Here is a 26477-nt window from a genome sequence, read left to right on the forward strand (position 1 = left end):
TCACCAGTCTGGGCACCATTTGAGATCTTGGGAAGACAAAAGAGACCAAGTCTCTGTCCTCAAGAAGCTTATCCCGTAGTGCAGGGAGACAGACACTAAACAAATAAATAAGTATAGAATATAATATTGGGTAGCAGGGAGTGTGATGAAGAAAGTAAAATAAGGCAAAGAGATTGAGACCAACAGATTGGGGGTGATTCTTTAAATTGGGTGCTTGGGAGGGCCTCTCCAAGGAGATGACATTGGAACAAAGATCTGAAGGTTTGAGAGAAAGATTCATGTTGCCACATTGAGAACAGTAAGTGCAAAGGCCCTGAGGTAGGACAGGTCTTGGGGAGTTTGAGAAACAGTGAAACAGAGAAAATGGATAAAGGTGGTCCTATCATGACCTAAGAGCAGAGATTCTCAAACAATAGCATGCATCAAACCCACCAAAAAGGCTTATGAAAACAGACTGTGGTTCCTACCGTCAGTGTTCAGTTCGCCTGGGTAGGGCCTGGGAATGAGCATTTCCAACAAGCCACTGTGTGGGGCTGATGTTGCTGATCCGGGAACCGCCGCAAAGAGTATTTTTTCCTTCATGCAACAAATCGTTTCCCACTCAACACTTACACACAAGCAGGCTCAGATCATCTGAGAGGGGATTTCACATAGAATCCAGATTCCTGCCTCCTCTAGAAAACAGGCCTGCAACCCTGGCCAGCGCTCCCGCACAAGCCCACGGTGTGACCGATCCTCCTGGGACTCTGTCACCGTCACTTCGTAGCCCCAGCCACCAGCCCAGGGCTGGCCTAGGGCAGGCGCTCAAGGAAAGCTTATTAATGAAACTGGGAAGACCGCACCGGGAAACGGAAAAAGACAGCAGTCGCAAGAGCAGGACCGGAGGTCCGTTCTAACTCCAGCACACCAAGTGTGAGAGGCACAGGGGGGCGGGACAGGCTCCTTGTGTTCGATCCCTAATTCCACCCTTCACTAGCTTTGTGGCCCTGGACATTAGCCTTTTCCTCATCTGGGCCTCAGTTTTACCATCTATCAAACAGGGATGATACAAGCCTCGCAACAGTTATTGTGACTATCACACATGAACATGACTAAATTAATTAAGCCTTTCCACAGCTTGGAATGAGACCGACATTCAGTATGTGCTCAAAAAAGGCCAGCTCTAGCCACGATAGCTGCTCAGGGAGGGGTCAGACAAGAATTTCTCAAGGGCCCTCATGGCTCCAAAACTCCCTGACCCCTTTAAATCCAGGGACGGTCAGGCAGCCGTCATTAGTTGTCAAGAATCTATAGAAGGGGGGGCGCCTGGGTGGCTCAGTGGGTTAAAGCCTCTGCCTTCAGCTCAGGTCATGATCCCAGGGTCCTGGGATCGAGTCCCGCATCGGGCTCTCTGCTCAGCGGGGAGCCTGCTTCCTGCTCCCTCTCTCTCTGCCTGCCTCTCTGCCAACTTGTGATCTCTCTCTATCAAATAAGTAAATAAAATCTTTTTAAAAAAAAAAAAAAAGAATCTATAGAAGGCCCTTGGGATTGTGGAGTAAGCAGGGTAGAATTCACTATACACAGTTTAGCACCTTGCTGGAAAAATCTAAAATGCTCTCACAATGCTACCAACCCAAATCACAGAGTGGCAACAACGAGAGGGAGAGTGGATGTGGTACAGAGGACTACAGCCTATGAGGGAGGCACCATTACCCCTTTGGAGGAAATGAGAGCTCCAGAAGGCTCCCCTGAGATGTATCTTCATGTCTAGGCTCCATGCATCTGCCTCAGGAGGGTGACTCACTCAAGGGGGTCTTCTAAGGGGATTAACAGGGTGATGAGGGGCAGGACAGCCTGGAGGGGGAAGCAGAAAGACCAGGCAGAGGCCTTCTGACTCACCCAGGCCCGAGGTGCCTGAAAGAGCTGTGCACAATGTCTTCAAAAAGAGCAGGTAAAAGGAACCAAGGGGAGACAGAAGGGCCTCAATGATAATCCCAGGAATGATTCCTAAGGAAAGAAAATTCCAGGCAACTTGCATTGTTTCTCTCAATTAGGGACTGAAAATTTCAGAGCAATTTGTGAGTGTGCATGTGCTCACCGCCCTGCATGTGGCTGGGAGACGTGCCTGGTGACAGAGCGGTTCCTGATGGGAATCCTGGGCACAGGCAGCTGTGCGGGGGGGGGGGGGGGGGCTCTTCCCTCTCAGCGCCAGCCACCCTGGGCCTGGGATGGGGGCGGGGTGGTTGACAGCAGGTGTGCCCTTGGGGTCACACCTGGCCATGATGTCATCACCGGGATGGTGATAAGCCGAATCTGTCCATATACATTTCTTCTCGTTCATCCATTCGACAATCCCTGTTGAGCCCCTACTGTGCACGAGGCCCCTACATCCTTCCTCTCCTGTGCGCCTCAGGACAACTCCAGAGGCGGGTTCTGCTGGCCCATCTTCAAAGATGAGCTAAGAGGCTCGGGGTGAAGCAAGGCGCCAGGCCAGGAAGACTGCAGGGATTTCAGCCTGGTCTCCTGACCGACCGCCCAGCAAGAGGGGCTTGCGGGGTGGGGTGGGGGGGAGGTGCAGTCAGCGGAGATGGGCTTAAGCCTCTCTGAGGGACCCGCAAGGTTCTGGAGGCCCGCTTTCACTCAGGAGGGGGTCACACGTTCTCCACTGTACCGGGGAGGAAGTGGGTTCAGCGGAAGGTAGGACTTCACGTTCCTGAGAGCAACCCTCGCCCCCTGGGCAAAGTTTACTTGCTCTCCTTCTCGTCCACAGACATCCCTATAAACACGTTCATATTTTAAAGATTTTACAGCGCATAATATCGTTGGGCTTTAAATACCGAACTTCCCTGCGGGATGTGGGGCAAGAACCCGCGACCTGGAGCCCCAAAAACCTCTATGAAGTCTGACCCGCTCACAGATGTGCTTCTGCAGCTGGTGCCTCGTTACTGCGCAAGCGCCGCTACAAACTCCCGCGCGCCGGACCCGCCCCTCATGGGCTAACTCACTTCCGGAAGGGCGGGGGGGAGCGGCGAATCCCCCTTCCTCCCGCAGATGGTCCAAGCCAACCTCTGGCCAATCAGAAAGCTTCTCTTATCACCGCCTCTGGCTACGGAGATTGGAGCTTCCTTTCCGCGAACTTTCCGGCGGCACGGGGGTGGGAGTAGCAATGATTGACATCTCCAGTAACCATTCGTCAAGCGGGATGAGTTTGAAGCACAAATAGCACTAAAGACTTGTCCGTGGAGGGAGGGCTGTTAGCCCCGCCTTCTCCCCCCACTGGCCTCCGAGAGCCTTCGGGGCGGGAGCTTTGGGTGGCAGCCAATCGCGGGTCAGTGGGGAGAAGAAGGAGGTGGGGCAGGTGGGTGAGAGGGAGTGCCTCTGGCTCCGTGTTGGGGCTGCGGGCTTGGTGGGTCTCACTTTTCGGTCCCCGCTGCCGGCTGTGGGCTTGGAACGGGGTCCGCGTCGCCTCACTCGCGCCTCCGAGGCCGCCCTCTGAGGCCTCGAGCCGAGCCCCATCTGGCCCTCCTCCGCGCCCCCGCCCCAGTCCTCGCGCCCGGTAGCCGCCCCCAGCCCAGCGGGTCCGTACCGCGGCCACAGGCCCCTTGATCGTCTCCTCTCTCCACTTCCCTTCCCAGGCAAGTCCCCCAACGCCTCTAGCAGCCGCTCTTCCCTCTCTCGTCCGCGGAGGTAGTTGGTTACCATGGTGAAGCTGGCGGCCAAATGCATCCTGGCAGGTGAGTTTGAAATTTACAGTCTCCGGAGTCCAGAGACTTCTAAGATAGGAGAGCTTTAGTTCTCCTAAATCGCCTACCCTCTTTCCCTTTTTTGTGCCTTCCAAAGGCGAATTAATGGAATTACTTGCTGATAGAGTAGATTCCGTTAGGGTGGGAGAGTTACCTTCCAGAGCGCATCTGTAGCTCCAGCGGACTTGCCCACTCCCGGTCCTGCTCCGAGACCACCTTCACCAGTTTTCGAGCTGTGTTCAGGACGAGCAGACCCGTTCTAAAAAAAAAAAAAAAAAAAAAAAAAAAGTCAGGCTAAACACACCGTGTTTCATCTAAACCATGTGCTGTATCCCAGAGTCAGGGATCAGTGACTTTGGAGGTCTTTACATGTGGGATTTTTTTTTCCCCCTGAGCCCACCCCCTCTGATAACGGATTGGAGACAATAATGTGCAGTTGACCAGAGTTTGCAACAGGCCCATGTGTGTCGTGTTTAAGAGCCAGAGTTACTTGGCCAACCCAGTCTCAAGGGGACATGAATGTTGAATCCCCCAAATCTTCATTTTGTTGACTTATGTATCTCAAGCATCCTGAATATCTGGAACTCAAGAGGTACTCAGTAGCCATGTGTGGAATGAATGACCGTGTGGCATTCACATTTGTGGTGTTTCCTTTATGTGTCTGCACCTTTAGGAAGATGGTCGCCTGGGTTTTGATCTGGGGCCTCTGAACACAGGTATAGTTTTAGTGCACGGCCGGCACGGGTACTTCATTCAGTCCCCTCCCTGTAGCACACGGGTAGGTGCTGTATTGTTCTCTTACTGAGGCACTGAAGGGTCTCTTGCCCAAGGTTACCCCCCGCCCCCCAGCGAAGGAAAGTCATAGGCAGGATTTCAGCCCCCAGACCTGCCCAAATCCAAAACTTTTCGCTTGTGTTATCTTTGAACTCTGTGATCTCTCCAGGGTTCCCTGACTGGCTCAGGAAAGAAATGGTCAGAAACCATATAGAGGGAGAAGAGATGCCTGTTTAGATTCCTCTCTTCCAGACTGAAACTGATGACATTTTTAAGGGCTTTTTTAATTTGAAAATAAAACCGTCATACAGAAAGATGACTGACCATAGTAACTCAGATCATACTAGAGAGAAAGGAAAAAAAAAAAAAAAAAAAATCCATGCTTCTCAAGAGAGGTCTCTAGTTTGCAGAAGCGCCAGGGGAGGCAGTGTTGTGTAACAGAAGTAATTCTGGCTGTTCCTATGTCATCTGGGACACAGCAACTTCCCTCAGCCTCAGTTTCCTTGCAGATACCATGAGAATGTTGTTATTTTCCTCTGTGGGCTTCTCTGTCTAACTGTTCTTTCTCTTCTTTCTTCATTCATCTTCCATCATGGGACTAACGTACTGAGCACCTTCTGTGTGCCAGCACTGTACAAGGACCCTCAACCCAGGTATCTCAGTGAATCCTCACAAGAACCTTGTGGGATCGGTATTGCTGTCATCCTCGTTTACAGAGGGGCCCCTGAGGCCCAGAGAGGTTAAGACATTTGCCCTGGGTTGCACAGCTGGATCTGGCAGAGCTGGCACCCAGACCCTGGTGATCTGATTTCCAGGGCTTTGTTTTCAGCCCTCAGCTCTACTGTCCCCAAGCCTCAATTCTAGACTCTTTGCCCCTCTTTACATCCACTCCCTCAGGCATTTTTTCCCCTGATTGCGGCCACCGCCTGAGTAAGTGACTCGTGAACTCCAGTCTAGTCCTTAACTGCAGCCTCCTTTCAGGGCCTCAAGGGCGTTTCCTCATGGAAGTTTCCAGAAACCAAAAAGACCTCAGCACAATGAATCAGGTGCCCCCCCCAGCCCACCACCATCACCAAATTCTCATTCTCCACACCACCCCCACTGCCTACACCCCCCCTCACTGGTTTTATTTTTCCTTTCCCTTCCCAGGCCTACTGTTTAAATTGAGTTTATCTGTCTTTTTTTCTCTCCTATAACTTAGTCATGGAGGGACTTGATGTTCAACTTAAGTGTTCATTCATTCAACAGATCTTTATTGAGCACCTGCTGTGTGTAAGTCACCATGCAAGGTATAACAGGAATACAAGGTAGAACCAGACCAGACCCTACACTCGTGGCAGTGCTGAGATGCGCAGAATAATTTATAATCCAACAAACATGAATAGAATGCCCTTTGTGCGCCAGACACCAGAGAAATACCTCAAGGCGTGGCTGCTAATTGTTCTAACTCAGCTGAGGAGATGAGGAGGGATTATACCCTTGACATTCATCTGTTGTAAATAAAACAGTGATTTATTTCTATATTTATATATTTAAAAATCACTTAAATATAACTTCATATACGTCAGGCGCTGCACACATCAGCTTATTAAATCCTCCCAACAATTCCTTGAGACAGGTGCTGTGATTCCCATTTTGCAGAAGTGGCCACTGAGGCTCAGAGAGAGATCACTGACCCAAGGTGACATAGCTAATAAGTGAGGGGGCTGGAGTTTGTGCCCTAAGCACTACAATTTACTGCCCCTTGATGGAAGCGGGGACGGGGCCTCTGACATCAAGTCTCGTGCTACCAGCCGTGAGCCTCACATGTAAAGGCAAGAGGGAGGGATGGCCTTCCAAGAGGGAAGAAGGACAGAGAGCCTTGCCGGGCAGAGAATTTGGACTTGGGTGGGGAGACGTAGAAGGAAGTTACCTTTGAGGGATTCTCAGCAAGAGAGTAGGAGTGTAGGGCCCAGATTCGGTGTAAAGGGTAATTGGAGAGCAGATTGGAGGTGGATTCGGGGTTGATGACAGAGAGGGGTACAGTGATGCTGTCCTGGAAACGTCCATCTGTTGGTGCCAACAGGGTAGGTAGAACAAAGAAAAATAAAAAGCAGAGAGGGGCAGCAGGTGGGGAGCACGTCAGGTAAGACCCGCTCAAGAAAACAGAAAATACATTGGGTATTTTCTTATACAGAATTGGTTCAACAGGGGTTGGAGAAATGGAAAAGCAAGAAGAGAACCTTGAAGTGATACAGAAGTGGTAGGTAGAGGTTGGGGTGTCAGAGTCTTGAGGAGGAACCCCACAGAGCTGGGATCCAGATTCCCGAGGAGGGGGCACGGCTCTGCTGGGATGGGACCTCAAGAATTCAGTCACCTGCCATGTGGTGTCACAGATCACTGGGCCTCAGTCCCCCCACCCCCCGCCTTGGGAGGGAGCTGAGCCCCGTGTTCAGGCAAGACGCGCCCAAACCCATTCCGGATCATCCTGAGGGTCTGGGTTTGGCGGCCACTCTTGCTACGACTGCTACAGAAGTCAGGGTCCAGGCAAAAAAAGCAGAACCTACAGTAGGTAACTGCACCCGTGAGATTTCACGCAGGGTGTTCATCACACAGGTTCTGGAGGCCTGGAAGGATGAAGGGACATCAGAAACCCAGGAGTGTCCTGGGGAGCCAATATGCAGATCTCTGAGAAGGGGACACTACTTCTCCCCCACCCCCGATCCTGGCATCTCTGAGGGGGAATAATAAGGCTGGTCTGGGAGTACCAAACAAAACAAAACAAAACAAAACTGGAGAGACGTTACTACCTGCTGCTGGGTGAAGGCCATTGCCAAGGTACTCCTAAGAGACACAGCAGGCAGGTGGGAAAGGAGTAAGCCCATCCCCCCTCTCCCAGCTGCCAGTCTCTCTAGAACTCACATTGGACAGGAAGCCCCTGGCAAAGGAGACACATGTTTGCAAAGTCCCCGCTCCCGTATCACAAGGCAGAGCTCAGAGCCCAGGTTGAGGTAACTAGTGCAGTGTCAGCAGTGATGACAAAGGCCATGCGGGCTCAAGACCCAACAAAGGACATCAGGAGCAAGGAGCAGAGCGCGGGGTGTGGGAGATGCGGTCAGAGGTGACTGTGTACAGCTGGGAGCCATGGCAAGAGGTGACGTGAGCAGTACCAGAGAGATGGGTGAGCAAGACCACTTGGGACCTGGGGGTGCGACGCGAGCCAGGCTGTCGACAGATTGGGTGGAGGCCCAGCATTCTCGTGGAAGAAGCTTCCACGGGTTATTGGAGATACAAACAGAGCGTGGGAGAGAGATCCTGACCCGAGAGATGACTTGGGGAAAGAAAGCAAATGGGACAGAGCCACTGGGAGCAGAGGGCCGAGGACAGACCCACAGGAGTGGCCACATTTCAGATGCAGGAAGTGGAAGAATAAGACCCGAGCGAGGACCCTGGGGCCACAGAGCCAGAGGGCTTAGGAAAGGGGGGGGCTGCTTTGGGCTGAGTCATCCTTCAGAGACATCAGGGAGCGTGAGAACTGAGGAAAAACCCATTGAACTTGGCAATTAAGAGGTCACAGGTGACCTTGCATGGGGCCTTTGCAGGTGTCACCGTCTTTGTCCATCAGGGCCCCCCCCTGCCGTCACCCCGGACTCTGCCTGGCCCCGGGGAAGTCATCCTTGCTGATGAAACTGCTCATTTGTTTCTTTCCTCGATGCGCCCTCAGACACTTTGGTTCTCAGCTTGTGCAATTTGCCTTTGCACTTGTCATCGTGTTGCTCTGCAAACGTGTTTATCGGTTACTCCCTTCCCTGTGCTGGATCCCTCCTCAGCCGGCACACGAGGCTTTCCATAAGTGTGGGTGACTCTGACTGACAGTCGGAAGAAAGAGTCATGAAATTAACCAGAACAAATAAATCTGTGGGGAATTTCACGAGCGAGAAGAGCCAATTTCTAACTGGATTCAGAAGCAAAATTGGAGTCAGGAGCGTGGATGCAGTCAAAGCACAAGAAGGAAAGCGATCCGCTCTGTTTGTTCAGAGATGGATGGGTACCCCGCCACAGTCTAGTCCGCCGTCGCCCCTGATGGCGGGCAAGGTGCGGTGATGGGGGCGTATAGGGGCAATGTTAGAAATGGGTCAGGAGTGTCCCCGAGCTCTAGGAGAGGAGTGGGGTCTGGTGGGGAGAGTGAGATGCTGGAATTCTGGGCCAGTTACCCAGCTTTCTCTGAGCTTCGGACCCTTCCTCTGCCCAGTGAGGTTGATGATGGCGACGGTACGGGGTGGGGGCTGGGAAGGAGGGAATCGTGGGAATGATTCCCTTCTAAGTCATGGTGGTAAACAGAAAAAAGCAAGACTGAACAGCTCACTCAATGCTGGAGGAGTTCATGGGAAATGAAATGCCACAAGTAGTCAAGTAATTGTCTCGCAAGAGAAAATTATAGGTGGGAAAAGTCAAAACTGAAAAGTGAACAGAGCATCGGGCTGTGGAGAAGTCAAGTGAAGAGGCGCGTGGGATCTGACTGTAAACAGTGAAGGTGGGGAGGGAGGGGCCACACCGTAGGATAGAGTCGTAGGATCCGAGTCCGAGGCCCGAGAGTGCAGTGGCGGTTTTGCTGGGACCCAGGGCAGGAGAGAGCAGAAAACAGGTGTTCAGGAGGAGCGTCAGTGCCAGACTCACAGCCCCAGGCCCCAGGCCCCAGGCCCTGGAAGATCTTGCAGATGAGAACAGTGTGGAGTCCCAGGAGGCTGAGCAGAGCCACGCGTGGGGGTGGGGGGGGGCGATGTACACAGCGGGATTAAGGAGGGGCGGGGCGTGGAGAGCCTGCAGCATCCTTGGGGGCAGGGAAGAGCCTCCAGATTAAATCTCTCCGGACAGTCTTGCGGAAGGTCCAGATCTCAGACTGAACCTATGCCATACACCTTCAGTTTGGAGATACCAATTTACGGGGCTGTGGACCCATAAAGGAATGGCAGGGAGAGAAACCCCAGAGCATGTAAGGCGAGCCTAGAGGAAACAGTGGCCCTTGAGGACAGACATGGCAAAGCCCCTGGGAAGATGAGTCCGCAGTGGTCTCCAGCACGGGGAGGCAGGGGACAGAATGTATCACTTGGAAATGGATTTCAGGTTGATAAATTTAGCACCTGATCCCTTGCTTCCTGTAAATACAGATGCCCTCCCAACCTCTACCCCCCATCCTAAAAGAAGCATGCAGGGACCCACGTATGGAAGTTCTAAACTCGAATTAGTTCCGTCAGGCAGGTGAGCCCCATAAGACTGAGCGGGTCACACCCCTTTACCTTATAAGACTTCAAAGTAAATTCAAGTTTGAAAGTGAGAGTTTTCCCCCATGGGGTGTGTTCAGGGGCAGATGTTAGTTCTGTTTCTAGTGCTCGAAAGCGCCCCCCGCCCAAGCTCTGTTACCTTCTGGGTCAGTTCTTTCGGATGAAAGGATTACCCTTGAAGAAACACGACTGGGCTTTGAAGATCGCTCTCCTGGGCCCGTGGCCCTGCCAGCCACCTCACAAGTCCCCAGGAGAATCAAGTACATTTTCTCTGAAAAGCCATTGAAGTTTCTGGTTTCTAACTAGCGTTCTGGAGTGAGAGCTTCTGCGGTCAGAGCGGGACGGCAGTGATGGTTTTCTTCTCCGACCTCACAGGAGACCCAGCAGTGGGCAAGACCGCCCTGGCACAGAGCTTCCGCAGCGACGGGGCCCATTTCCAGAAGAACTACACCCTGGTGAGATGTGGGAGTTGGGGGCTGGTCGAGGCTTAAAGAGAAACGGTCGTCCCCTAACCCTGAAGGAGTGACTTTCCAGAATTTTTTAAGATCCCTGAGAGGTTTGATGAGAAGCTATTTGAATGGCCACAAGCCACAGGGCACGAGGCTGTCCATGGAACAGACCAGCAGGTGGTCGGCCTGGTTCTCCTGTGCTGCTCCTTGTGGGTGGGGACTTGGACGAGGCTGGTCGGTCCTGTCTGACTTCTGCACCGACAACCAATCCAGAACATAGTACTTGTGTCTTCTGGGTATCGGGTGTTCATCGTGTCCTGCGACACGCCTCTTGGGACCCTCTGATGCACATCTTCTCGGTTCTCCCCCACAGACAACAGGGGTGGACTTGGTGGTGAAGACAGTGCCAGTCCCTGACACGGGGGACAGTGTGGTAAGTGGTGCCCTTGGCCCCAGAAAGGTCAGTGCTCCTCCAGCTGGGCTCAGAGTCTCTGGGGTCCATGTCATCTTCCCTAAGAGGGACACAGTGCCAGGACTTGGCCGAGGCTTGTCTGAGCACTTGGGAAACGTCACTGACCCAGGCCAAAGAAGGGGGTGTAAGAAGGCAGGGATAGGGGCCCTGCACTCCCAGAAGTGGCGTAGTACCAGGGTTCTTAACCGAGGTCCCTTCTTTGGAGTCCGTAACTCTGGAAATTGAACTGCAAAGGCATCACGTGTGTAGTACTATCCTGGAGAGAAGACGGATGAATCACCACTTTCTTAAAGAGGTCCATGAGGAAACACAGCTTGAAGTACCCCCAGTGCAGGGAGAAGGGCTGAAATGAATACAGATAAGCAGCGCGCAACGCAGAGTACAGCCCTGACCTTCAGAGCTCAGGGCCCGGGGTCAGAAGCCAGCCAGGGGCATCCAGTGCCCCGGAGGAGCCGAAGGGGAGACTTCCCGGAGCAGCAGCAGCAGGGAGGGGCCCTCGCATGGGCTGGCCGAGAGGGGCAGGAAGAGTCACCCTGCACCCTCTGTCCGAATCCCACCCCTCTCAGCCAGGAAGGATGGCAGGCTGTCCTATTTTAAACACCTTCTCCAGGCCTACTCTGTGACCTGCTTTAAAAAGAATTGTTTTAAGATTTAAAAATCAATTTGGTTAACAAAGTGCAGAATGACCTTTTGGAAACCAGAGCACTTGTCAGCCTGTTTAGCATTCTGTTCTGCCAGGTGGGAAGTCAGCTTGTTCCTGGTATTTCTGCACTCGGGGTTAGGAGAGGTGAGCTGTTGCACAGAAAGTGCTAGTTGGTGTGGAAGACCATTGCGCTGTCCGTCTCAGGCTCTCCAGATCGTTCCTTTCCCCCATCGTCTTCACCGAGCCTGTGGGAATGGGTGCATCTCACCATGAAGCCAGGTCTGCCGGGAGCGGAGGGTCACCTCGGGGACTTGTGACCAGCCATTTGCCCACATGTAGACTTTATGGGGACCTGCCTTTCTGGTTCTAGGAACTCTTCATTTTTGACTCTGCCGGCAAGGAGCTGTTTTCCGAAATGCTGGATAAACTGGCAAGTAGCGTGCGATCTTTTCCTTAACCACCACCACCGTCCACACAAACTTGCCCCCTTCCCTGCTCTCCCAGAAGCTACCACGGCAGAATTCTTCCAGGAGCAGTCCTCCCAGCCTTGGGATGCACAGCCCTTTGGCCAGGAGGACTGGCACATGCGTGTTGAGTCCCCCTTCCCCCAGCTCTGGAATGGCCAGGTTCCAAATGCTCCCAAGCTGTGTGACTCAGTCCCCGCAGCGCTCTGGGCCCCCCTCCTTTGGCCAGCTCCCTCCTGATGGTGATGGTGCTGAGCATTCCTTACTCCTCAGCCTCACAGGACAGAAGCAAACATTTCCTTCCCCTCTAGGGGGCACCCTGGAGGCCCCGTAGCAAGGCTCACCTTCCCTGCCCACCTCTGGGGTTCAGCCTGGGGTCCACTCTGGGACCTGCACCTGCTGCCCCCCAACCCCTGGGGGGTCCTCCTCCGGCCCACCCAGCCATCCTTGCAGGGTCCAGCTCCCTGTACCTATCAGGGTAACAGTTCCGCTAATCTGGGCCAGTGAGCTAATTAGAAGTTTTGAGCTCTCCAGAGCCCTCCCCTGCCTTTCCAAGAACAGCTACACTTTAACAGAAACTGTTTTCTGCCCCTTTTTTGTTGTCTAAGGGAAACAGATCTAATGACAGTCATTTCTCATGGGCTGGCTTCACGCATCCATCTGTGATGCCTACCACGTGCGTGCTGTGTGCGTGGCCTCTCACTGGGTGCTGCCCTACTGGGCAGAAGGGAGGACGTGTCTGGACAAGCCAGAGGGGTACCAGTCAGCCCACACCCTGCCTCCAGCCAGCCCTGACACTGGGCTCCTGTACTAGCCCCAGCTTGATCCCAAGCCTATCCTGGGTCCCCTCACTGAGGCCTAGAGGAAGGAGGTGTTCCCTGCATGCACAAAGGCGAGGTCACTGTGGTTCTAGCAAAATTTCTTGAGTTAGTCCGCAGCATGAAGTTGGTGGGGGGTGTTCGTCAGTTCGGTTAAAGCGGCCTAGCCTTGGGGTACAGTAAACCCTCCAGAGCCAATGCTGGTCCAGCCTTCCAAGGACAACTAGAGGGAAGAGGATTCCTCCCCACACCCTGGGAGGTTACTGACACACCAGAAATAAACCAGGCTGTAATTGTGCAGGATAGGGGTCCGCAGAGACAGGGGCCTGTCTAGAGCCTCGTGCACCAGGATGACGAGCATCACAGCCTCTGAGCAGGGCTGTCCTGTGGCCTTGTGCAAGGCCGCAGGACATCCCAGGCCACAGCCCCGGAGAGCATAGGCCTGCTTCTTAATTGGGACAGCAAGCCCTGTCCACTTGTCGGTCTGGTTTGGATTAGGGCTGATGTACTGCAGGAGAAGCAGAAAGTGCTCTTCGCATTTTGAAAAGCCAGCCCTTATTAAGAAGATGCCAGCAAACAAGCTTCCAGAGGCTGGCTAGTGGAAGAAGGGTGCTCTTTTAGGCCCGCGAAGCAGAAAAACATAATAACCGACATGACAGTGGGCCCTTGAGAGGAATGCGACAGAGAATGAATGGATGAAACCAGCGACAGGCCAAAGCATTTCTGGGTCGGAAAAAAGCCTCCGTCCTACCCTAGTCTTTAAAGCATGTCTGATCTGGGCAAGTCAGTTACCCTCCCCGAGCTCAGTAGGGATCTTGAGACCAGCCTTGCAAAGTTGGGAGGTTTTTCAGCCATGCACAGAACGTGCCCATAACAGCAGCCTGGCACAGGGGTGAGCCCCGGCCCTCACCTTCAGCCCAGCCCTCCCATTGGTACCTGTGGGTGGGCTCAGGTGTCTGACTCCCATCCCCATTGTGGGTTTTCATCTCCCACCCACCACCGCCAACCCCTATTCGCTTCCCTGGGGAGTCCCACCTAGGAATCCTTCCCGGTGTTACTGACATGCTCATCCTGTCCCTCTGGCACAGTGGGAGAGTCCCAACGTCTTGTGTCTCGTCTATGACGTGACCAACGAGCAGTCCTTCATCAACTGCAGCAAATGGCTGGAGAAGGCTCGGTCACAGATTCCAGGCACCTCCCTCCCAGGTAGGAGCTGCCGTCAGCTGTGGGACTTCCAGCCGCAGCTGTCCCTCGAGTTCACGAGTTCAAGGTCATTGCAGAGGTGCCTAAGGCTAGAAAAGAGGGTGTGGTGCCCCTGGCTTAGAGTGTGGTGGTCTTCATGGTGAGGCAGCCCTGCCTCTTAGCTGCCCCGGAAACCTCAGCGAGTTACCATCTCTATGAGTCTGTAAAATGGGCATGAAGACGCCCCTTGCCCCCCGCAGGGTCATGGCGACGAGACTCAAGGACAATACGGAGAAGGTGCTGTGATATGAATGAGTTTTTATTTCTGAAAGCCAGCCCCGGGGATGAATTCCTCATTTTCTCCTATATGTGGGGCACAAGTAAACATTCAAGTCCTATTGTCACTTCTGAATGCTTTAAATCAGTTTATTTTTCATCCCTATGTGAGATCAACAAATTCCCCTCATTAGAGACCAGGGAAAGCGATCTCCAGAGACGGGCTCAGAAATTAGCTGCAGCTGATGCAGCTGGGAACAGCTCTAAATTGCCTCTGAGTCCCTGGCTCTGAGCCCAGTCCTTAGATTAGTATTAATGACCATTTTTAACGTCTGCTCCATGCGCTCGGAATTATCGCAAATGCTCGCATAAATTTGGCCCTCGCCTTGCAGCCTGGAGGAGACAGGGCAGACAGATCGGCATGAAGTCTGGAAAAGGGGCCGAGCGAAAGCTGGGTGTGAAAAGCAAAGCCCGGAGGCTTTCCCGAGGCAGGGGTGGGGAGGGCGGGTGTGCAGCCTGGGAGCCTCTCTCCCCCTCCGCCTTCCCTGGTGCTCAGCACCTGGAATCAGTTGGCCTCTCCTCGACAATGTTTTAGACCCCTCAGAATTAGTATGCTCGCCCTTTGATCTCCCCAGCAGCCCTCCAGGCTGCCACAGTTAAACCAGTTAAATGGTTGTTTCTTTTGAGCAGGTGTGTTAGTGGGGAACAAGACAGACCTGGCCAGCAGACGAGTGGTGGATTCGGCTCAGGCCCGGGCATGGGCCCTGGGCCAAGGCCTGGAATGTTTTGAAACATCCGTGGTAAGTAGCCCCGCTCGCCCCGGAGCCGAGTCTGGAGTGGGCCTCTGCTGGAGGTGGTCTTTCACGTGATCTTACCGCCTCGAACCCCACCATAGGTAGAGGCTCCTCTGGAACTGACATGCACGTTCCTGGTTCAAAACCTTTCTCGATACAGCAGAGTCACTCATGCACTTACAGGAAAGCAGATGCGCCGGCCTGCGCCGACATAGTTATATCTCAATTAATGAGAAATATAGGTGCATCGGGTTCAGTCGTAGCAACCCTTGTCCACGTGAGATAGTGTGGGTTACAGTGCCCTTGAAGCATTATCTCACGGGCCCTCACAGTCAGTACCATGACCTTGGGCGCTGGTCCCATAATCCCCATTTCCGTGTTGAGAAGGTGAAGTGACTTGTCCAGGGTCACATGATTTGTGAAGAGCCGAGCCTGGTAAATGAGTGCTGCCTCCCTGTCCCAACTCCCCACAGCACCGGCGTGACACCAGGCCACAAAGTACCCTCCTTAGAGTCCGCAGGAGCCCTTGAGAGAAAGGGGACAGTCAGCGGGATTTGCTACTGGCGCCATCTCACAGTTCTGGCTATCCAGCGCCCGAGAACCCCGTGCCTGGTTTTTGAGACATTTTAGGTCCCAGCCTCCCTGCGGCCAAGGCACAGGCATGGGACCCCGTCTGCACCAGTCAGACATGCTCCTATTAGACTTTCCAGAAGGGAGGAAAGTAACAACTCCCCCTGCAGGAGCAACCCAGAAGTATCCATTCCAGCCAGCAAGGGGCCAAGGTTCTTGGCTGCAGCGCCCCTCCCCAGGGTTAATGGGGAGACTTGCCAAGGCCTGCGTGTCCAGAAACACCCGTGGTTGTCCCTCGGACCTCACTCCTGGCCTTCTGGCCTGAATCTTTGGCCTTCCAAAAGAGTCAGTGAGCTAGTTAAGAAATAGTCTAGAGGTGGTTTTCTACTCACGCTGCAGATACTTCCACTGTTACGTTTACAAAACTTGGCAAGTGTTGCTGTTCAGTTGCTGTGTGGATGTGAACTTTTTAAAATCCACCCCCCCCCACCAAAGCGGTGTGCTTTCTTGGGAAAGTATAGCAGGTAGAGGCCAACACTCTGTCCGCTGGGGGCGAGGCGGAGAACTTAGCCTGTTCATCGAGCTGCCAATGCCTCAGCCTCCTCACCTGTAAAATGGGAATAAGAAAATCTATTCCTCGTTGAGTGATGAATGTGCGAATTCCGTCAGATGGTGAATAGGAAAACATCAGCACAAAGTCTGGTGCATAGGAAACACTCAATAAATGTTTGCTTTTGAAGTATGCCCATTCCCCCTAGGAATCTAATTGATACTATTGTTACTTAAAAGGTTCAGATTCATAGATGATACAAAAATAGATGTCCCTCTTGCCTCTGGCCCTATGATCACAGATGGTAAACTAATGAATTTTGCATTAGCAGTTTTTACGGGATGGAGGGCGTCTCCCCTTGTACGCGGTGCCCCTTTGAGCCAAGCGAATGGTGTACTACCCGCATCAAGCCATATTTTACTACTCCCTCTGCCTCCATTCACATTTGTGGAATTGCCTCCCCACCCCAGGATCCCACAGTCCCCAGAACTCTTGATGGAGCTCAAAAATTAACGCCCACTCCCAACACATGAGTCATCACAGGCCACTGGGCTACGTGCTTCAACTCTGCGTGGGTGTTTGTTGCTGCGCCAGCGAAACGGGTGGGTATCAATTATGCCGGGGGAGGCCGCGGTTAAGCACTTGGTATTAACTGTGTAAGCTAACTAGTCCCCCGAGTTGACGCTAACAGAAGCACCTCTGGCAGCTCGGGTAAGAAAGCTGTAATTAAAAAGGAAATAGAACCCGATGCCGCCTGAGACGCAGCCGAGCCTTGACACCTGGCGCCCGGCTCCGCCCTCCTGACGGCTGCTCGGCGGCCACCGTCCTGACGGTCCCCACGTGGTCGTCTGACCTTCTATCTCTCTACCCTTCATTCCATCCCCAGAACAGGCTCATCTTAAAACTGGAACTTGGCTCCCTTCGATGCACCATCCCCCACGTCCCCCACCGCTCCTAGCACCTGCCGGTCTGCTTTGTGTTTTTCTATGACCAAGGGTGTTTTTAGATCCCACATATAAGTGAAAAGATGCAGTATCTGTCTTTCTCTGTCTCGCTTGTTTCACCGAGCATAACGTCCTCAAGGGTCACCCATGTCATCACAAATAGCAGGATGCCCTCCTTTTCGAGGCTGAATACTATTCCATCATGTCCATTTGCATATCAACCGCAGGTTCTTTAATTCATCTGTTGACGGACACTCGGGTTGTTTCTGTGTCTTGGCTGTTGCAAGTAATGCTGCAGGGAACATGGGGGTGCAGGGGTCTCTTCAAAGTAGCAATTTCATTTGCTTTGGCTCTGTACCCAGATGTGGAATTGCTCAATTGTATCCTGGCTCTACTTTTAACATTTTGAGGCACCTCCCTATGGTTTTCCACAGCACCAGCTTGCATTCCCACCAACAGTGCACAAAAGTTTCTTTTTCTCCATCTCTTCCCCGACACTTGTTATCTCTTGTTTCCAGGGTAATAGACGTCCTAACAGGTGTGAGGTAGTCATCTCATTGTGATTTTGATTTGCATTTACCTGCGGATGCGTGGTGTCCGGCACCTTTTCATGGGCCTGGTGGCCGCTTGAATATCTTTTTGGGAAAAATGTCTATTTGCTCCTCAGTCCATTTTTTAAAATCAGACTATCAATGTTTTTGCCGTAGAGTTCCCAGAGTTCCTTACATATTTTGGATATTAACCCCATCTCAGATGTGTGGTTTGCAAATAGCCTTTTTATTTTGTGGGTGGTTTCTTTCACTGTGCAGAAGCTTTTAGTTTGATGTAGTCCCATTTATTGGGTTTTGCTTCTGTTGCTTGTGCTCTGCCGTTACAGCTGTAAAATCATTGCCAAGTTTCCTGCCCCAGAGCTTTTTCCCAATGTTTTCTTCTAGGAGTTTTATGGCTTCAGGTCTCAAGTTCAAATCTTGAATCCATTCTGAGTTAATTTTTGTGAATAGTGTCAAATAGGGGTCCAGTTTCATTCTCGTGCCTGTGAGTATCTGGTTTTCCCAACATCGTTTATTAAAGAGGTTAGCTTTTCTCCACTGAGTATTCTTGGCTCCCTTGTCAAATACTAGCTGTCCGTGTAGGCAGGGGTTTATTTCTGGGCTCTCAATTCTGTTCCATTAGGTTTTAGGTCTGTTTTTATGCCAGGACCATTCTGTTTCGATGCCTATGGCTTTTTAATATAGTTTGAAATCAGGATGTGTGACGCCTCCAACTTTGTTCTTTTTTCTCAGGATTGCTTTGGCTATTTGGGGTTTTTTATAATTCCTCTTGGACTTGTTTTAAGATTTTATTTATTTATTTGAGAGAGAGAGAGAGAGCATAAGTGGGGGGGAGGCAATAGAAGATGGAGAGAGAGAATCCCAAGCAGACTCCACACTGAGCACAGAGACCAATGTGGAGGTTCGATCCCTAAGATCATAACCTGGCCCGAAATCAGGAGTCAGACATTTAACTGACTGAGCCACCCAGGCGCCCCCCTGCCTTGGACTTTCTTACACCCTTTGAAACTCGACATTTTCAGACCAAAAAATGAAAAAAAAATTTTTTTTTAAGAAAGTTCTAAAAAAAAGTTCATCTCTATAGGACAATATTAAACACAAGTTCAGGAAGGATCTGAGGGGAGGACTCTCCTCTTACAGCAGGGTGAGGGAAGGGAACTGACCTTTGTTGAGTGCCTACTGCATGCTAGGCATCTGCACACATTATCTGCAGAAGCTTCTAGCAGCCCGACAAGACAGCCAGTGCTATCCCTGTTGTACAGATGACGAAGAGACTCGAAAGCTTGTGTGGCTTTCCCTGGTTGCCCAGCCTTTGAGCGGCCGAACCAGGACTAGAATGCCAGTCTAAGCTTGAGAACCTTCTAGAAGGAGCTCTGGCCTCCCATAGAACCTACTTTGGGACTCTCAGAGGCAGAATTCTAGGCCAGATTGAGCACTAGTCAGAGAGTCTGATCAAAGGATCTTTTCATACAAAGCAAATGTACTCTCTAGTATGTCAGTGAGATTATGATTAGTCTTTAACAAACGGGTTCCTGTCATCGGCAAACCCTCGTAATGCATTCAGAAAATGGTGCCGTTTACATCTGCTACTTCAGGAGTGCTCCGTGGCATATAGAAAGGCTCAGCTCCACTGAATTTTTACTTTTCATATTGCATTCTCCCCAGATCTTGCTTTCAGGAACTTTCAAATTTATTTGGAAATCCTTGTGCGTGTCCTACACATTCCTCATCCTCTGTCTGCTCCTTACTTAACTATGCTTTCAAGTGGGGTAACATTCTTTTTTTGGAAAGGGAGGAGGGAAGGGGCAGAGGAAGAGGGAGAGAGAGAATCTTAAGCAGGCTCCACGGACAAAGCAGAACCCAACATGGGGCTCCATCCCACAACGCTGAGATCACAACCTGAGTGGAAATCAAGAGTCAGATGCCCAACCGACTGAGCCACCCCGACTCCCCCAGTGTAATGTTTTACTATTGACGTTGGCGTTGCCTAGGGCTTTATGTTTCGTACAGCCAAAGTTGCCTCGCGGATGTGATGAGTTTGTTCCCTTCTGTCTGACGGCTGGGGGTGGGCGGGGGGGCCTTGGGGGTCGCACACTTAGTACAGGTGCGCTTCTCGGCTACAACGTCCCCTGTTCCTCAGTGGCGCCCCTCTTTTTCTGCTCTTGGCTAACTTGTCCCGTTCCCATTTGGGAATTCCCTTGTGAGAAAGTCTAGGTAACGCTCTCTGTGCGAACCAGTTTCCGTTGCGCATTTCCGTCTCCCCGGCTGGCAGGCGGAAAGGCTGTTCTCCAATTGGGGAACTCAAATCCTAAGCTGGGCTCCGCACACCACAGCAGCACCCCTGGGCCACAGACAAAGCGAGGGCACTGAGCTCGATGAGTTAAGAACATTCTGCCGTCCGGAAACCCTTCCCTGTTGTTAGGGATATCTCGTTGCCTCGTGGCAAGGCTACGCTTTTGCCAGCTGTCAAGAATGGTCTGGAGATGGGTTCTTATGCGTGCATAGCTTGAGCCTCTGTCCTCAGAGTAGCGGGTTCCTTCTTCTGCCAGCTTATTCTATAAGAAAAGAAAAAAAAAAAAAGACACGCATGCACACAGAGTGAGAGAACACTAGCTAAGCTGAGAAACTACGGTTTTCCTTCCTCTAGAGCTTGGCCATGCTCGCCCTGTGGGACTGGTTCTTCCCACCCTGTGGAGGTCATCTAGGGCCAGCTCCAGAACTTGTCTAATCGCTCAGAGAAGAGGAAGTCCTTCGGGCACCTTTGGTTACAAAATAGTCATTGCAGTTACGAAGACGCACAGTGCTGGGCACCTGAAAACGCTTCCCCACGTCCAGTCAGGGCTCCCTCCCATGCCTGCCATGGGAAGCAGGGCCGGGCCTGCCCTTCCCACCCCCAGCCTGCTGCCTGCAGGAGAGGGAGCTCGGGCAGCTTGGCTGGGACCCGCCGCACTTCCTCTGGACTGGTCAGGTGTCTCAGGCTGGCGCCTGGGAGCACTGCACTGACGTGCCCTCCCCGGCCCCTAGGCAGAACCCTCCCCACCAAGCTTCCCGCTCATGAGTGACCCCGCATCATCCCCTCCTTCCGCCTTGGCTCCTGGCCCTCGGCTCTAGTTGGGGCCCGTCCTCCTCCTGCAGCCCGTCCCGCTCCTGCAGCCAGTCCCTGCGGAGGCCCCTTGGGGTAGCTCCGGGCTGGCTCTCCTGCTCAGCCGGCCGCTGGCTTAGGCCAGTGCTGCTGCACACAGCCGTCCACACAGCCAGCCCCGGGCTGACCTTGAGGTTTCCCAGGCCTGGCTCCAGCACCAGCCTGAGCCACTGGGCCTCGGGCTTTCTCTTGCAGCCTCCCACTGAGCTCGAGGGGAGGGAGAGGCACCCCAGGGGTCAGTGCCACAGTCTGCCCGTCAGGAGTGAGGCAGCAGGGAGGACTTGCCGTTATTATTTTGCCTGGCCCCTTGAGGGCCCCAGTCAAAACTAAGCGACAAGAGTCTCACTTTAGCATCCCGGCACATGTGGGGCGAGCGCAGCCACAAGCATGGGCTCTGTGGAAGCATCCAGGTGCAGCCCCAGCCCCACCACTGAGGGCGTAAGGCTTTTGGCAAGTTAGGTAATCTGTCTCTGTCTCAGTTTCCTCCCTGTCACAAGGGCTCGCTAGTAGCCAGCCCTGCTATTGCGGGGGACAAAGGAGGTGTGGCACCTGCCGCGAGGGGAGGGGGAGTCCTGAGGAGGTGGAAACACCACCAACTTCTCCACCTTGCCTCTGCAGAAGGAGACGGAGAACTACGAAGCCCCCTTCCACTGCCTGGCCAAGCAGTTCCACCACCTGTACCGGGAGAAGGTGGAGGTTTTCCACACGCTGGTGTGAGGGCCCCAGGACGGGCAGTGCCTTTCGACAGCTTGGCGCCGCTGTGGATCCGGCAAGGACTCCGGCTCCTGGGAAAGGAGAGAAGCTGGACTTGCTTCAGCCACTTTCGATATATCATGACAGCTTTAAATAAAGTGAAAAGATGTAAGAGCCGCCGCTCCTTCCGTTCTTGGCCGGGGTGGCCCTGGTTCCATCTTGCCCTTGGGCTGCCAGTTCTGGGCGGCTCCCAAAACCTTGGTGGCCCCGGCACCTGTGGGGGCTGGCACCCATCAGAGTGGGTGGTCCTGCCAGCCCCAAAGGGCCTGTGCTCATGGCGTGGCCCACAGTGGGATGCTCGGCTCGGAACTGGGCCCACAGCTGCTGCCTCCTAACAGATCCGGCTTTGCTGCCTGTTTTGCTGTCCAGATGCCGAGCTGCCTTGTGATGGCCGTGGTCACCAACCAAACAGTGCCCTCTGTCGGCCCCCTTGGGGCCTCCTCCCGAGTAAGGTGCCCCACCCTTCCCGCTGCCGGGAACCTTGAGTGCCCAGGGAGCCGTGAACCAGGCCATTCTCCTTTAATGACCCGCCTCTCGCAGCTGGGCGGGAGTCGTAATTCTTTGCACTAAGCTTGACTCTTTTCCATCCCATGCCTGCTGCCAGATTAATCTTCCTAAAACCTCACTTTCCTCATTTCACTCCCCTGATTAAAGACCCACAGAGGTTCCTCGGTGCTTTTTACACCAGGGCCATGGGCCACGGTCTGGCACGGAAGGCCCCCCCTGTCACCGCCACAGGGGGTCTCAGCTGCTTTCGGTCCTGGTGCCCCGGAGGGTTTCCCCCTTGCCCGCTGTCAGGTGCCACCCCTCCCAGTTCGTGGGAGTGGGGGCCTTGGTGCAGAGCACCAACTTTGCAGGTAGACAGACTTGGATCTGTCCCAATGATCGTGATGGTCATGAAATTTACTCTGGGTGCTGTTAATGACCTGAACTAAGCACGTGACCTGTATTAGCTGACTCGGTCCTTACAATGTAGTCTTACCATCCCGCTTCTACAGACGGGGAACCGGAGTCAGAGAATCTGGTAGCTGAACCAAGGGGTGACAGAGCCAGGATCGTGGACACCAGAGCCCCGCTCACAGCCACAGCCTCTTCGGCCTCCCTCCTCCTGCCCCCCCCACCTCCCAGCTTGCCCTGGCCTGGCCTGGAACAGGTGGAGGTCTTTCCATCTTCAAAGGGTGCTGACTGGGCCGCCCCTTGAGGTGACCATGAGAAGTAAACTAACAGGTGAAAGGCAGGGGTGGGGAGGGAGCACATGGTGTCCCCCCTTCAGGCCCCATCCAGCCCCTTCCTCTTCTGGCTGTTTCTCTGTGAGAGCTCACAGTAACAACAGTCTTCCTGCTGAGTCACTCTTTCAGATGGTGGGCACCGAGGACCTACGGTGGGTCAGGCATTTCTCTAGGCGCCTGCGATGCCAAGCTGCTGATCTCGTGTCACATGGTCTGCAAGGGAAACCTACAAAAAACAACCAAGGAGCCATGGAGGGGGCATTTCCAGTTGCTCCCTGGGACCCACCACTACAGACAAAGATGCTAAGAGATCCCAAAAGGCTGGGGCCAGACACCTTCCCTGGGGGCAGAATTGGCGCTGCTGCCAGGAACTAGCCCCGGGCCCCTCTGCTCCTGCCCTTCCCTGTTTGTGTAAGAAAGATGAGTGGCAGAGAGGAGGGACTGTGGGTAGATGGGGCGTTGGTGAGTGGGTGCCTCTCCGTCTCCTGCGCCACCCCCGAGAACACTCCTGAGGCCGAGGGCAGTGCAGCAAGAGGCTGGCGCCCCGCTCCCCTCCCGGATGCTCACCGCACTGCGGGAGCTTCGTGCCAGCTGCAGGCACGGGGTGGTGAGGGTGCCCTTGGGGGAGCCTGGCACACATGCCTGGGACTTGTGCCAGATCCAGGGGGATCTGGTGGGGAGAAGTCGGTGCCACCGGCAGGAAGAACAGGTCCCCCACTCAGTTGTGCAGGACCCACATAGAGTGGAGTCAATGGGCCCCCAGACACATCCTGGGCAAAGGGAGCTGCTTCCCACTCGGAAAAGGTTGGGGCCTGTTCTGCCAGCAATGCTGAAGTGGGGGGATATGGCTGTCGCCTCCTGAGGAGATCTCAGCCACCGAGGAGACTCTGCCGCAAAATGACCAGACGCCAATCTCCAAGGAGAGGAGACGGCTGGCAGGTGGAAGCAGACCAGGAGAGGCGTGCAAGGGAACCGGACGTAGCCCACCCCGGCCCCTCTGCTCCAAGGAGAAAGGAGAAGACAAAGCCCTTGCTCCTCACCCTGCCCCTTCTGTAGAGGAGCTCTGAGCCGGGATGGGGTTTCGAACCAGGCTGGTCTGAGTCCTGATAAGCAAAAATGCCCACAATATGTGGGATTGTGCAGTCAGGAAGACCCAGTGAGAAGGGACTCAACGGAGCAGGAAAGAATAAAGCAATTCGGGAAAGCAAGGTGGTCAAGATTCTCCAATAAACATACTATGAGTCAATAAATGATCAAGATCATTGCAGACTATGCTAAGTGCCACGCAGACAATTAAACATCGCTGGGGTCAGTGCCGGGGTGACAGGGTTGGGTGGGCAGGAAGGAGTCTAAGGAAAAGTGACATTTGAGCTAAGTCCCCCACAGCCGTGGGACCCCGTGAGGGATGAGCTATCAGGCAGTGAGGACAGCAAATGCAAAGGCCCTGCGGTATGAACAAGCTCAGAGGATCCAGGAAGTTAAGGCCAGTGAGGCATAGTCTGGTATGTGCTGGGAAGAGCAGAAGGAGGCAAAACAGAGCCCATACCGAAAGGAATTGCATTTTATTGCAAAGGCAACCAGAAGCCAGTGAGAAACAGTGTAGCTTTTATGGACTCCATGCCCCATACTATTTGGGGAATCTAGGAAGTGGTTATTAATGTCTTCACTGGCCTGAAGACCCCATTCTCAGGGAGCAGATGTTTATGAAATGCATGCCAGTTCTGCCGATGTACTCATTTGACATTTGCTGAACACCTACTATGTGCCAGTCCCTGTTCTGGGAATGGGGATTTATCAGTGAGTAAACCAAAAATCCCTCCACTCCCTCTAGCAGAGTGAAAGAGAGAGGTCGGGTTAAGTGGGGAAAGTGCAGGGGATGGTGCTGGGGAAGGGGCGTGGCAATATGAACTAGGCTGTCAGGAGACCTTCCCGAGGTGGAGTTGGCATTTAGGTAAGATCTGAGAGAGCAGAGTGATTGACACCCTCCAGTTCGTGGGGTGGCCCATCTCCCACTTTCTGTCCCTGGCATGCAGACCTGGGACTCAAGATGAGCACAGCCCATTTGTATGGACTTAGCGGGGGGCGGGGGTGGGCGCGTGGGAAGGAATGCCACGCTGAGTGGGACCCTGTCTTAGAATCACCTACAATCCAGAGAGGAGAAAGCTGAGCAACACTTGACTTCTAAACCTCAGTGAAACTCAAAGAGCACCCCAACCAGGGTCTCCCACCCGCCGTGGGAGGGCACAGGAGCCAGATCTCGCCCCCCCCATCTCTTTTAGGACCGTGGGGGAAGGTTCTCACTGCCTTCTATGGCTTCCTTCCTTCTCTGAGGAGTAGCTTGGGGCCAGGGCCTGGCCTCTGCAGTTTGCTCCCTGGTTGTGTGAAGCTGACTGTCCCTGCTGCTTGCTGACATGGCCGGGGTTCCCCCACCAAGAGGGCAGGGAAGCGCAGGCTAGTGGGAGAGGGTGGGGACTCACGGGCGGCAGAGTTCTGGAGCCAGTGTTCAGAAACAGAAGCATGATGTGACCATCTGGTACTTGCCCTGCTGAGTCCTTTGCTGGGGTCCCACCATGGAAGGGTTCCTCATTCTGATGTGGATGATGTGGGAGGAGCCCCCAGGCAGGTGGTCCCTAGATGCACTGGCTCACTGTGACACTTCTGCCCCGAAAGCCAGCCCTGCAGTTTCCCAGGCTAAGACAGGTGCTTCAGTTAGTCCATCTTCTGCAAAGACTTGAGGGCAGGAGGTAACCCACTGCAGTCGCTGTCTATGTAAAAATGCATTCATTTCGGTGCTTAAACATTGTGTTTTTAAAAAGAGATTAGGGGCGCCTGGGTGGCTCAGTGGGTTAAGTCACTGCCTTCGGCTCAGGTCATGATCCCAGGGTCCTGGGATCAAGCCCCGCATCAGGCTCTCTGCTCTGCGGGGAGCCTGCTTCCCCCTCCCCCTCTGCCTGCCTCTCTGCCTACTTGTGATCTCTCTCTTTCTCTCCCTCTCTCTCTCTGTCAAATAAATTAATTAAATCTTTAAAAAAATAATAAAATAAAAATAAATAAATAAGAGATTATTGGGAAAATGTCCTGTCCCAAACTGGGGTGATAGTAACCGCAGATTCAGTGGAGTCCTGGATGAAAAGAGTGTTTTTCTAACCTAGATCTGTGGGACAGGTTTTGCCCATCCTAGAGATGTAGAGAGAAGCCTTCGGTTTTGCCCTTGCCTGCCCCATTCCCCTATCCGTGTCTGGGCAGGGCCGCCTCTATGCTGGAGAAAGCTGTGGTTGTGCTCTCGAGGAGCTCAGGTCTGGTGGGCAGGGAGGGTTTCCAGGGACCTTACAGGGAAATACTTGATGCTAGCTGGGGAAGAGCATTCCAGACACCAAGAACAGCATATGCAAAGGCCCTGAGGCATGAAGCTAGGGCCCCTCTTGGAAACCATGCATGCAGGGTAAGGCAAGGAGTGAGGGCCATCCAGCAGATGACAGCTGGGGAGGACAGACAAGAGCATGGAGCTTGGAGATCAGGTGAGAGACATCACAGTACTCTGGCTGAGAGCCAGTGGGATGAGGTGGAGCCCGGCCTTTGTCCATTTTCAACATTAGCAAAAACTTGGGAAACATATTTTCAGCCCAACTTAGAGTTGTCTATCCTCTCTCCTTTCTTCAGAGCACCAATTGATTTTTTTCTAATGGGTTATCCTTTATTTACTTTAGAGACAGAGAAAACAGAGAGAGAGTGACTTCTTTGGGTTGCAAATTGTTAGCGATGGAGCCCGGATTAAGAACTCAGGCTTGCCAGCCCTCGGTGGATATTATGATATTTATGTATACAATACCCGTTCACTCTTCCACTCTGCCAGTAAATCGAGCTGATAAATATGAAGAGGGTA

The 26477-nt window shown here is 53.2% G+C and overlaps 1 protein-coding gene across 5 annotated transcripts; it reads left to right on the forward strand.

The window, feature by feature from the left end:
- The first annotated feature begins 3234 nt into the window (after positions 1 to 3234).
- On the forward strand, positions 3235 to 21479 carry IFT27 (intraflagellar transport 27). Of its 5 annotated transcripts, none has more exons than XM_044227467.1 (8): positions 3235 to 3307; positions 3615 to 3713; positions 10133 to 10212; positions 10580 to 10639; positions 11692 to 11751; positions 13692 to 13809; positions 14752 to 14861; positions 21231 to 21479. In XM_044227467.1, exons 2-8 carry the CDS (start codon positions 3680 to 3682, stop codon positions 21327 to 21329), a joined length of 561 nt encoding a protein of 186 aa, XP_044083402.1. In that variant the 5' UTR covers positions 3235 to 3307; positions 3615 to 3679; the 3' UTR covers positions 21330 to 21479. The 5 variants fall into 5 exon arrangements, with proteins under 5 accessions (XP_044083402.1, XP_044083403.1, XP_044083401.1 ...); XM_044227468.1 differs by having other exon boundaries at positions 3307 to 3337; XM_044227466.1 differs by lacking the exon at positions 3235 to 3307 and adding an exon at positions 3345 to 3385.
- The last annotated feature ends 4998 nt before the right edge of the window (positions 21480 to 26477 follow it).

This window comes from Neovison vison, chromosome 12, assembly GCF_020171115.1.
Source record: "Neovison vison isolate M4711 chromosome 12, ASM_NN_V1, whole genome shotgun sequence".
NCBI lineage: Eukaryota > Metazoa > Chordata > Mammalia > Carnivora > Mustelidae > Neogale > Neogale vison.

Excerpts from the sequence above, each read along its gene's own strand:
- IFT27 (XM_044227467.1), top strand. The coding sequence starts at position 3,680 with ATGGTGAAGCTGGCGGCCAAATGCATCCTGGCAG. Across the intron at positions 3,714-10,132 it reads GGCCAAATGCATCCTGGCAG|GAGACCCAGCAGTGGGCAAG; the intron begins GTGAGTTTGAAA and ends CCGACCTCACAG. Across the intron at positions 14,862-21,230 it reads AATGTTTTGAAACATCCGTG|AAGGAGACGGAGAACTACGA; the intron begins GTAAGTAGCCCC and ends TTGCCTCTGCAG.